At 36.0% G+C, this 13399-nt stretch overlaps 1 protein-coding gene across 8 annotated transcripts in view; it reads right to left on the bottom strand.

The window, feature by feature from the left end:
- RALGPS2 (Ral GEF with PH domain and SH3 binding motif 2) overlaps positions 1 to 13399 on the bottom strand; it is a 158822-nt gene that overhangs the window by 113320 nt on the left and 32103 nt on the right. For all 8 annotated transcript variants that reach the window (XM_072830787.1, XM_072830785.1, XM_072830784.1 and 5 more), the window contains one exon: positions 2272 to 2417. In XM_072830787.1, coding sequence (XP_072686888.1) covers positions 2272 to 2328 — 57 coding nt within the window. In that variant the 5' untranslated portion in view covers positions 2329 to 2417. The remainder of the gene's footprint in view (positions 1 to 2271; positions 2418 to 13399) is intronic.

Here is a 13399-nt window from a genome sequence, read left to right as displayed (position 1 = left end):
TATACTGTTTCCTGTAATACCAGACCAAATGTTTCAGAATATATAGTTACAAATATGATATACATATATGCACACACACATACACTTAACATATTCAAAAACATGGTTATAAAAATATCTCCAGTAAACATCCATATAATATAAACATATATACAAACATATAATCCCTGTCTCAAGAAGAAAAGTTGATGTATAAAAAGTGATACAGATAAAACTATAACAAAGTAGGAGAAAAGAATGGTTTATACAAATAATCAGTAAGATATAGTACTCTTTCATTAGAATGAAACTTCAAGTCAATAATTGGTGGGAGTTAAATCTATTAAAAGGATAACTTAGTCCCTTTGACAGAAGTCTTGAATAAAAGGTTTAGGGCCATCTGTATTTAATTAGAAGGCAACGGGGAACCATGGACAATTTGGGGATACAATAAAGCTTAAGAACTGTATTTTAAGAATATTAAAATGGAATTACAGTCAAATGGACCAAAAACAGCAGAGAATGGAAGTGCAAGATCAAACTAAATGCCTGCTGTAATAATCTAGACACAAAATAATGACCAAACCCAGATGGTGCTAGTAGAAATAAGAGAAAAGGAGCAGACTCAGGCAATGAGGTATGCTGGGCGGGCTCTCCGACAGCTGCCAACAGTCTCCGTCTCCTGGCACTCACATCCTTGAGTGTGGGCAGGACTGTGACCTGTTTCTAACCAATGGAATATGGCAAAGAGAACAGGCTGTCACTTCCATGATGACATTCCATGATGATATTACAGAAGAGCGTAACTTCTGTTCTGCTAGCAAACTCTCTCTGCTGTGATGAGAAAATGGTTGTGCTACGCCAAGGGGAAATCTAAAGATTAAATTGAGACGGCAAGGAAAACAGTGCTGAGATACACAGTGATGGGAAATGGTGAAGTCAGAGAGAGGGGTCGCGCTATTTTCTTTACAAATCGCACAGCAGAATAGTAATGAGTAATTTGAGTTTGTTCATATTATACATAAAATTTCTGGTCCATCAGAAACACTTAATAAAAATGTATGAGGGAATCAGAACTATAGATAGAAATACAGACATCATCAGCATAAGAAGAAACATCAAAACCACAGACTCCGACTATTTTCATGGGTAGCAAGCCCTAAGTAACTGGCTGGAGTAAAATGGAGCTGAAGTTATTAATGAACTTTGAGGCCAACGTGTTAAAAAGTCATAGACATTATTTTCATCTCTATTTTAGGAGAAAAATAAAGGAGAAATATAGCTAGATGTTAAAGTTATTAAGGAAAGCAGGCAAAGACCCTGGATTTAAGGACAAAGCAAAGAAAAACTGTGAAGCATAAATAAAATCACAGCACATTAACTGGAGAGATGGGCATCCAGCTTAGTCTTCACTTCCATCTTTACACTCTAAACCACATCGCTTCCAACATTGCAGCCTAATCGTTTATGATCTTCAACAGGCTTGGAATCAAGGGATCTAGACAGGGTGAAAATTATGTGATTCTAAATAAAAGAGTCTTTTATTCTCACTTGTACTACTGCCCTTAAGGTTCATATAATGTAAAAATACCCTAAAAAAGACGTTTTATGGGGATCCCTGGGTGGCTCAGCGGTTTAGCGCCTGCCTTTGGCCCAGGGCGTGATCCTGGAGTCCTGGGATTGAGTCCCGTGTGGGGTTCCCGGCAGGGAGCCTGCTTCTCCCTCTGCCTGTGTCTCTGCCTCTCTCTCTCTCTCTATGTCTATCACGAATAAATAAATAAATAAATCTTTAAAAAAAAAGATGTTTTATATATCCTTTAAAACTAAAATCTAGAAAAGGTTTTATTTTTTTTATTTTTATTTTTTTTAGAAAAGGTTTTAAGTAATCATTATTTGTCAAATATCTTAGGTGGATAAGGATGAACTATTTCTAAGATGTATAGTGAACATGTGAACAGAATAATTAAAATTTTAAAACTAAAAAATTTGTAGCTCAAGTTCTTATTTATTTATTTTTTAAGATTTTATTTATTCATGAGAGACACACGGGGGCGGGGGGGGAGGGTGGCAGAGACACAGGCAGAGGGAGAAGCAGGCTCCATGCAGGGAGCCCGACATGGGACTCGATTCCGGATCTCCAGGATCAGGCCCTGGGGCTGAAGGTGGCACTAAACTGCTGAGCCACCAGGGGCTGCCCTCAAGTTCTGATTTAAATCTGTGACCAACCATAATGATTGAAAAATTAGAATGTCAGGTAAGAAATTCTACAGCTAAACTTCTCAAATGTCTTACCTCGGAAGCAGTAGCAGCAATATTAACATTGCTTGCCTGCCCGTTCATTAGGTCCATGCTTCCCACAGCATCAGTCCTTGACGCTATGTTAACGGCAACAGAAGACTGACTGCTTCATGTCCAAGGCCACAAATACATTATTATTCCTGTAAGAAATAAACAGAAAAATTTAAATCTATGTCTTATTAAAAGTTTGAGAAAACAGGGATCGAGCCCTGAGTCTCCTTGCTCAATGGGAAGCCTGCTTCTCCCTCACCCTCTGTTGCTCCCCTTGCTTATTTATGTTCTTAATCTCTCTCTCTGTGTGTCAAATAAATAAAATCTTTTAAAAAAGGTTTGAGAAAACAAATTGATGTCTATCACCATGCCAAGAAATAAAACACTTCAACTTTATTGAACCTTTTTTAAAAAATTTCAGTTAAGTTTCAGAACCCCCAAACGGGCAATGCTCAAAACAGGTTACTCTTTTGTTTGTCATCAGTAAAGCTTAAGTATAATTTTTCACTTATTGTAAGAAAAATTCAACACTTTTTTAGTTTTTTTTTTTTTTTTTTAAGATTTTATTTATTTATTTCACAGAGAGAGAGAGACAGAGAGCTGACAAGCAGAGGAGGCAGCAGAGGGAGGAGAAGCAGACGCCCCCCTGAGCAGGGAGCCCTACATGGGGGCTTGATCCCAGGACCCTGAGAACATGACCTGAGCTGAAGGCAGATGCTCAACCAACTGAGCCACCCAGGTATCCCAAAAATGCTTTTTTAGTTTTAATTTAAAAAGTATAAAACTACATGTCACAAATCAACACGGTAAAAGATAAATATATCTTTTAGAGATCTAAATGACTTCTATAAAGAAACAACACTGAGTAAGTTTGCCATTGCTGATAAACTGGTTTACAAAGATACCACAAATAATTGAAAATAAAATATTATGGAATGTGTCATACAGAGTCTACAATGTATGTTTATTTGTTTAGGGTTTTAAAGTTTATTAAATATCTTCAATCATTATCTCACTGATCTTCACAACAACCAGTAAGACTAAATTAAGGAAGAGGGGCAGCCCCAGTGGCTCAGCGGTTTAGCGCCACCTTCACCATGGGGTGTGATCCTGGAGACCTGGGATCGAGTCCCATGTCGGGCTCCCTGCGTGGAGCCTGCTTCTCCCTCTGCCTGTGTCTCTGCCTCTCTGTCTCTGTCATGAATAAATAAATGAAATCTTAAAAAAAAAAAAAGACTAAATTAAGGAAGACATTATGATGCTCACATAATACAAAGAAACAGAACCTCTAAGGACATAGACTGGTAAATGAAAGAGCCAAGAATAAAATTCAAGCCATCTGAAATTCTAGTCAAATATTATTTCCATAACACCACATTTCTTTCCACTATACTGTAAGCCAGAGTATTTATTTGTGTTTCCCATCCCTTTCCACAAATAACTTGTCCTATAGCACTATGTTGGTAACTTCCCTTTCTCCAATGGAATTTCTTCCTCTATGAAAATGACAAGAGCAAATGAACTCAAGGCCCCTTTCCAACTTTGAATTTCAAGGACCTTTTCTCATAAGAGAAATGTTAAGTGTCTGTAAATTAGGCATTTTAAATTATACCGACTTAAAAAACTAAGTCTGAAATAACAATAATAATTCTCTTGATGCTAAGTTTCCACTCTGGAGAATCAATAGAGGACAGTGATTTAGAAGCAGACTCTAGAACAAGCCTGCCTAAGTTTGAGCCCAGCAAAGTTAAATTTTCTGGGTTCCGTTTCCTTATCTATTAAAGATAACAGTAGCTACCTGCCTCATAGAGTTGTGGTGAGGAGAAATGAATACATACGAAGCCCATAAAACAATGCTGAAACATGGTAAGGATGCAATTAGGATGATGCAGATTTTGTTTATTTAATCCACACAAAGCTTAAATTCCATAGAGCCTTCGAATTAAAGAAGACAAAAACCTTAGAAATATACCTCTGGCAAAATACATGCTCATGGGTATCTCCAAAATCCTAACTGCAAACACAAGTGAATGAAAATGTCTAAAATGTTTCCTGTATGTAGCAAAATATGCTGCTGGTTTTCAAATGCTTAAAAATTATTATTAATGATAGCAGCCTTCGGCCACATCTTAAATTTTAAATTAATCTTCATTTCTTTGGATACCCTAAGTACCTGCTAAGAGCAAGACATGGTGCTAGACTTTTTTTAAATGAGAAAGATATTAGAAATAATGGGTTTTAAAAACCATTTAGAACCCATTTAGAAAAAAAAATTAAAAAAAAAGAACCCATTTAGAAAACCAATGCAAAGGTGAACAGAGCACTGAAATACTTTAATTTCCTCCAATCTACAGCATTTCATAAGCTTCATTATCCTTATGACAAACACTATTAAGGATCAACTTGTATTTACACTACTACAAACTAGGAGCTTGATAATCCAAATTCTCTCTGAAGTCAACACTCAGTTCGCAATGACATGTTTTCAAATAATTTCAAACCACAGTGCGAGTGTAGATGGATTTAGATATGAATCTGTAATTCAGGAGTGCCCCCTAGTGTTAAGAAAAATATTTTAATTAAATTGTTAAAGGAAATGTATTCTTAATCTACTCTTCAAATATATATATATTTTTTACTATTATTTACTGAAAATGAGATAATACAGACCAGGAATAAAAATTATACATTTTTAAACTATAAGACATTACACATTCTAAACGATAAGAATCAATCTTCTCTGCCTGGTTTTAATTAAAATACCACTCAAATATTCCATATTACTAAGCTTATATTAAAATTCATTACATGTAAAAAAAATTAATAAGTACAGCAAAGCATACCTTAAAGAAAATTGTACTCAAAACTATTTATAAATGTACTACATGTCAGTAGTATTTAATATTGCTTAAGTACAACAAAACCTCATATGATACCATAAAAACACTAAGTCCTTAGAGACAAAAATGGGTTTATTTTTAACCTTTCTGTACTTTGCACACAGGAAAGTTCAAATTAAACAACACAAATACATGCTTTTCCTAGTGCTATGAATGGCACAATCATTCATAAATACCAACATCACAACTGCTCTTTTTTTAACGAAATTCATTATTTCCTACTTATTCTCTTCTGAAACCTCTAAAGACAGTTAATCTCTTCTGGGTTTAAATTCCAAAACAAGTATATTGCTTCTTTCTAAGCAATTATAATCCAAAAACAAGGATATTGCTTCTTTCCACGCAATATAATCCCCAAACAGGAAATCTGAAACGTGTAGATTTAGTTCCTTCCTTGAGGTCACTGAACTAGATTGTTAAATTGCAGACATATTCAGTCTCCTAAACACTTGCTTTCTCAATGATATTCACACCAGAAGCCAGTATTTTCTAACCAAATGAACAAGGATTAAAGTAAAAATGTCAACTTCTCACTAATCTCATTTCACAGTAGTAGTTACATATTCTTTTCTAAAACAAGTTATGCTATCATCATTAGGAATATTACGCTACAGAAATTTAATAGTTTTATAGAAATACTCTAAATGAGTTAAACAACCATAAGGGAAATGGTAGGGAAATGAAATTAATTAGAGCAATTTCTTTGGAAACATTCAGACAATACAGAACTGATATGCTCATACACTTTGGCTTAAAATCTCATCTTATGAAACTCATAAAAACTCTGGAGAAAGAAAAAACTAGATACAGCTTATTTAATCAAGTGATATTTACAACTGTGAGAACCATTTTAATGCCCTTGTACACAACCACATTAAGAAATTCAAATGGACAACTATACAAAAGAAGAAAATAGAAATGAAGGTTCAACAATAGAAACTAAACCTTCATAGTAACAATATTCTTACAATTTTCATGAGAAAAAAAGAGGGTAAAATTAAAACACTATAATTGCTGTTTAGTATTTAAAACTTATTAAAGAGCTTGCTCTCCTTTAACATTTTTAAGTAAGTATTAAAGATATATTTTACATGACACTCATGGAAGGTCCAAAGATTTAAATAGCCTGGTGGGGGGCAACTGGGTGGCTCAGTCAGTTAAGCGTCTGCCTTTGGCTCAGGTCATAATCTCGGAGTCCCAGGATTGTGCCCCATGTCAGGCTCCCTGCTCAGCGGGGAGTCTGCTTCCCCCTCTCCCTCTGTTCCTCCTTGCCCCTCACCCCCATGTGTGCTCTTTCTCACTCACTCTCAAAAAAAAAAAAAAAAAAAAGAAATTACACAGCCTGTGTATACCATTAAGGCAACTCACTTTCAGCATTTGTGACAGTTAAACTTTTACCACCTTTATTTTTTTAATCTAAGAAAATGAGAAGTTAGTCCCAATTCCCCAGTACTTTGTTTCAATAATTAAAGTCACCAGAATGCTCTTGAGTTACAAAGAAAAAAGATCTGGTTTTTGACATAACTGATATCGAGCTATTCTAGCAAGTTTACTAAAAAAACATGGTTGCATCTTAAAACCGTTTCTAGCATAACACTAAGCAAAATTATCTTTGCTATTGCCACCCTTAAAAAATTCAAGTTACAGAAGGACACCTACAGCCTGAAAATAAAAGTTTGGAGAACCATTTACTATTCAAATGGTCCTCAAAAGAAAGCAGGGGTAGCCATCCTTATATCAGATAAACTAAAATTTACCCCGAAGACTGTAGTGAAAGATGAAGAGGGACACTATATCATACTTAAAGGATCTATCCAACAAGAGGACTTAACAATCCTCAATATATATGCCCCGAATGTGGGAGCTGCCAAATATATCAATCAATTAATAACCAAAGTGAAGGGCAGCCCAGGTGGCTCAGCGGTTTAGTGCTGCCTTCAGCCCAGGGCCTGATCCCGGACTCCCGGGATCGAGTCCCACGTCAGGCTCCCTGCATGGAGCCTGCTTCTCCCTCTGCCTGTGTCTCTGCCTCTCTGTTTCTCATGAGTAAATAAATAAAATCTTTAAAAAAAAAAAAAATAACCAAAGTGAAGAAATACTTAGATAATAATACACTTATACTTGGTGACTTCAATCTAGCTCTTTCTATACTCGATAGGTCTTCTAAGCACAACATCTCCAAAGAAACGAGAGCTTTAAATGATACACGGGACCAAATGGATTTCACAGATATCTACAGAACTTAACATCCAAACTCAACTGAATACAATTCTTCTCAAGTGCACATGGAACTTTCTCAAGAACAGACCACATACTGGGTCACAAATCGGGTCTGAACCGATACCAAAAGATTGGGATCGTCCCCTGCATATTCTCAGACCATAATGCCTTGAAATTAGAATTAAATCACAACAAGAAGTTTGGAAGGACCTCAAACATGTGGAGGTTAAGGACCATCCTGCTAAAAGATGAAAGGGTCAACCAGGAAATTAAGGAAGAATTAAAAAGATTCATGGAAACTAATGAGAATGAAGATACAACCATTCAAAATCTTTGGGATGCAGCAAAAGCAGTCCTAAGGGGGAAATACATCGCAATACAAGCATCCATTCAAAAACTGGAAAGAACTCAAATACAAAAGCTAACCTTACACATCAAGGAGCTAGAGAAAAAACAGCAAATAGATCCTACAAGCAGCAGAAGAAGAGAGTTAATAGAGATTCGAGCAGAAATCAACGAAATCGAGACCAGAAAAACTGTGGAACAGATCAACAGAACCAGGAGTTGGTTCTTTGAAAGAATTAATAAGATAGATAAACCATTAGCCAGCCTTATTAAAAAGAAGAGAGAATACACAAATTAATAAAATCATGAATGAGAAAGGAGAGATCACTACCAACACCAAGGAAATACAAACGATTTTAAAAACAGATTATGAACAGCTATATGCCAATAAATTAGGCAATCTAGAAGAAATGGACGCATTCCTGGAAAGCCACAAACTACCAAAAATGGAACAGGAAGAAATAGAAAACCTGAACAGGCCAATAACCAGGGAGGAATTGAAGCAGTCATCAAAAACCTCCCAAGACACAAAAGTCCAGGGCCAGATAGCTTCCCAGGGGAATTCTATCAAACGTTTAAAGAAGAAACCATACCTATTCTACGAAAGCTGTTTGGAAAGATAGAAAGAGATGGAGTACTTCCAAATTCGTTCTATGAGGCCAGCATCACCTTAATTCCGAAACCAGACAAAGACCCCACCAAAAAGGAGAATTACAGACCAATATCCCTGATGAACATGGATGCAAAAATTCTCAACAAGATACTAGCCAATAGGATCCAACAGTACATTAAGAAAATTATTCACCATGACCAAGTAGGATTTATTCCCGGGACACAAGGCTGGTTCAACACCCGTAAAACAATCAATGTGATTCATCATATCAGCAAGAGAAAAACCAAGAACCATATGATCCTCTCATTAGATGCAGAGAAAGCATTTGACAAAATACAGCATCCATTCCTGATCAAAACTCTTCAGAGTGTAGGGATAGAGGGAACATTCCTCAACATCTTAAAAGCCATCTACGAAAAGCCCACAGCAAATATCATTCTCAATGGGGAAAAACTGGGAGCCTTTCCCCTAAGATCAGGAACAAGACAGGGATGTCCACTCTCACCACTGCTATTCAACATAGTACTGGAAGTCCTAGCCTCAGCAATCAGACAACAAAAAGACATTAAAGGCATTCAAATTGGCAAAGAAGAAGTCAAACTCTCCCTCTTCGCCAATGACATGATACTCTACATAGAAAACCCAAAAGACTAAACCCCAAGATTGCTAGACTCTACATAGAAAACCCAAAAGACTCCACCCCAAGATTGCTAGAACTCATACAGCAATTTGGTAGCGTGGCAGGATACAAAATCAATGCCCAGAAATCAGTGGCATTTCTATACACTAACAATGAGACTGAAGAAAGAGAAATTCAGGAGTCAATCCCATTTACAATTGCACCCAAAAGCATAAGATACCTAGGAATAAACCTAACCAAAGAGGTAAAGGATCTATACCCTAAAAACTATAGAACACTTCTGAAAGAAATTGAGGAAGACACAAAGAGATGGAAAAATATTCTGTGCTCATGGATTGGCAGAATTAATATTGTGAAAATGTCAATGTTACCCAGGGCAATGTACACGTTTAATGCAATCCCTATCAAAATACCATGGACTTTCTTCAGAGAGTTACAACAAATTATTTTAAGATTTGTGTGGAATCAGAAAAGACCCCGAATAGCCAGGGGAATTTTAAAAAAGAAAACCATAGCTGGGGGCATCACAATGCCAGATTTCAGGTTGTACTACAAAGCTGTGGTCATCAAGACAGTGTGATACTGGCACAAAAACAGACACATAGATCAATGGAACAGAATAGAGAACCCAGAAGTGAACCCTGAACTTTATGGTCAACTAATATTCGATAAAGGAGGAAAGACTATCCGTTGGAAGAAAGGCAGTCTCTTCAAGAAATGGTGCTGGGAAATTTGGACATCCACATGCAGAAGAATGAAACTAGACCACTCTCTTGCACCATACACAAAGATAAACTCAAAATGGATGAAAGATCTAAATGTGAGACAAGAGTCCATCAAAGTCCTAGGGGAGAACACAGGCAACACCCTTTTTGAACTTGGCCACAGAAACTTCTTTCAAGATCCATCCACAAAGGCAAAAGAAACAAAAGCAAAAATAAACTATTGGGGCTTCATCAAGATAAGAAGCTTTTGCACAGCAAAGGATACAGTCAACAAAACTCAAAGACAACCTACAGAATGGGAGAAGATATTTGCAAATGACGTATCAGATAAAGGGCTAGTTTCCAAGATCTATAAAGAACTTCTTAAACTCAACACCAAAGAAACAAACAATCCAATCATGAAATGGGCAAAAGACATGAAGAGAAATCTCACAGAGGAAGACATAGACATGGCCAACATGCACATGAGAAAATGCTCTGTATCATTTGCCATCAGGGAAATACAAATCAAAACCACAATGAGGTACCACCTCACACCAGTGAGAATGGGGAAAATTAACAAGGCAGGAAACCACAAATGTTGGAGAGGATGCGGAGAAAAGGGAACCCTCTCTTACACTGTTGGTGGGAATGTGAACTGGTGCAGCCACTCTGGAAAACTGGGTGGAGGTTCCTCAAAGAGTTAAAAATAGACCTGCCCTACGACCCAGCAATTGCACTGCTAGGGATTTACCCCAAAGATACAGATGCAATCAAACACCGGGACACCTGCATCCCGATGTTTATAGCAGCAATGGCCACAATAGCCAAACTGTGGAAGGAGCCTCGGTGTCCATCGAAAGATGGATGGATAAAGAAGATGTGGTTTATGTATACAATGGAATATTACTCAGCCATTAGAAACGACAAATACCCACCATTTGCTTCAATGTGGATGGAACTGGAGGGTATTATGCTGAGTGAAGTAAGTCAGTCGGAGAAGGACAAACATTATATGTTCTCATTCATTTGGGGAATGTAAATAATAGTGAAAGGGAATATAAGGGAAGGGAGAAGAAATGGGTGGTAAATATCAGAAAGGGAGACAGAACATAAAGACTCCTAACTCTGGGAAACGAACTAGGGGTGGTGGAAGGGGAGGAGGGCAGGGTGTGGGGGTGAATGGGTGACAGGCACTGAGGGGGCACTTGACGGGATGAGCACTGGGTGTTATTCTGTATGTTGGTAAATTGAACACCAATAAAAAATAAATTTATTTAAATAAATAAATAAATAAATAAAATCCAAGGTATTACAAAAAAAATTAAAAAGAAAAAGGTTCTGATGTACACTCGCAGGGTTATATGAGTCCCCCAATGCCTCCTGCCTCTGTGTTTCCACTGCTCTTTTGTCAAAATTCTAATGCCATCTTTTCTCATTTATTTATGTATTTCTCCCTACTGGATTTAGAGTTCCTTGATATTAAAGACCCAATACTTAAAACATGACACAAAAACCATTATTTTACCTTTTCATTAATGTACACATGAACACAATAATTGATCTCAATTACCTACTTATTAATTAGTATTTACCAAAAAAGTGAATAACTGAATAAAGTAGTCATTTACAGGACAACATTATATAAATGCCCAATTAAAATATAAGGTGAATGGCAATCAAATAATCAATACATACAATACTACACATATTTAAGAGGATATGATGAGGATTTCTACTTCCAGCAATAGATCTGATAAACTAGATAAAAATCTTGGGGTGTGTGGGTGGCTCAATGGGGTAAGTATCTGTCTTTGGCTCAGGTCATGGACTCAGAGTCCTGGGATCTTTGGGTCAGGTCATGGTTTCAGAGCCCTACATCAGGCTCCCTATTCAAGGGGAGTCTGCTTCTCCCTTTCCCTCCGCCCCTACACCCCCGTCTGTGCACTCTCTCTCGCACAAATAAAGAAATAAAATCTTTTTTAAAGAAACCATTGTACTACAAAAGAAATTTAAGAATTGTAGGTTAAATTTTGATACCAGTTGGATAGACAAGACAACTAAGAGATGAGAACAGAGACACACTCTCTCCTCCCTAACCCACCCTATCAATGTAAGATGGTTTATTTTAAAAAGAAAGAGACTGGTGGTCTACCCTACCAATGTAAGAAGAAAAAAAGAAAAGAAAAAGAAAAAGAAAAAGAAAAAGAAAAAGAAAAAAGAGAAAAGAGAAAAGAAAAAGAAAGAAAGAAAAAAAGAAAAGAAAAGAAAAGAAAAGAAAAGAAAGAAAGAAAAGAAAAGAAAAGAAAAGAAAAGAAAAGAAAAGAAAAGAAGAAAATTGTTATAAGATAAGGGAACTTGTTTGTCCTGAGCTTAACATTAAGGCTAGAGGAGAGTGTCCACAAATTTGTCTACAAAATGAAAATCAGTAATCCTAGGCATACTCCAGCAGATATAGAATTTGAATTTATACTATCAGCATGGTTCAAGACCCTTAAGACAAAATATCCTCAAAATATATTCAAAAGTCAAAAACTCCTGGGAACCCAAGACAGATGGAGGGAACAAAAAGGCAATGTGGGATTCCTATGAATAAAGCCCCACTGGCAAGCTCAAAATAAATATTTATCAACTCTATAAGCAAACGACACACTATACATAAGAGCGGGAAACACAACAATTATTGGGATTACCTTTTGAAAAATTTAGATGAAAATGTATCTAATAAAGGTTAAAATCAGCAACCTTAAAAAGAAGAAACTGGAAACACAACAAGACGTTACAAAGAATGCAAGACAAATATTTGTTAGAAGGCCAAATAAAAAATATTTTTTTAAGAAAAGAAAAATATAATCACTGGAGAATTAAACATCATATTAAACACAACTGAAGAGAATTTATGAAGTAGAAAAGAGAAAGGAAATTACATAAAAATTCTATACAAAGAGTTAATGATACAGAAAATATGTAGAGACTGAGAAAGGAAAAATAGAATAAGATATAACACAGTCTAAGGAAAGTTCTAGAGGAAAGAGATAATGAAAAAGGCTGAGAAGTTCCCAGAATATGTGGAAGACATAAACCTCTTTATATTTAGGAATCATAAGCCCTGAGCAGGAAAAATAAAAAGAGTCATATTGTATATACATTACTCTAAACTGGAGAATATTTGTTTTAAAAGCAAGTGGAATAAGGCACTTTACTTACATAGGAACAAAATTATATGAAAAGCTTCTCAACAAAAATAATGCACACAGAAAAAAAGAAAGTATCTTCAAAGTGCTAAGAGAAAATAACTGTCAACCTACAATTCCATACCCAGCTACATTCTCATTCAAGAGAAGGCAAAATAAAGACACTTTTAGACAAAGAATTGACCACAAAATTAATCTATATGGCAAGCAATTAAAAATGTAATACATGAAAAACTAATTTGTCTCAAAGCAGAAATAATTATTATGATTAATAGGACTAATGTTTTGATTATTGTCTAAGTGCTTAAAAGTTCAAAATTATTTCTATAAATACTTTTAAAATTATCTACTTTTATGCAAAAAAGAGAACTATTTCTCCTTTTACCGTGGATTCTAGCATTTGTTTTATATCGGAATTGTATATTAGAATACACAAATCAGTACAACAGTCACAAACAAAAGATAACATCCAGGAGTGCTTATTACCTCACGGGCCTGTTCTGAGTGCTTTTCAT

This window comes from Canis lupus, chromosome 6 (genome assembly GCF_048164855.1).
Source record: "Canis lupus baileyi chromosome 6, mCanLup2.hap1, whole genome shotgun sequence".
NCBI classification, from domain to species: domain Eukaryota; kingdom Metazoa; phylum Chordata; class Mammalia; order Carnivora; family Canidae; genus Canis; species Canis lupus.
The sequence above is the reverse complement of the archived record's forward strand: the minus strand, read 5'-3'. Positions and strand labels throughout refer to the sequence as shown.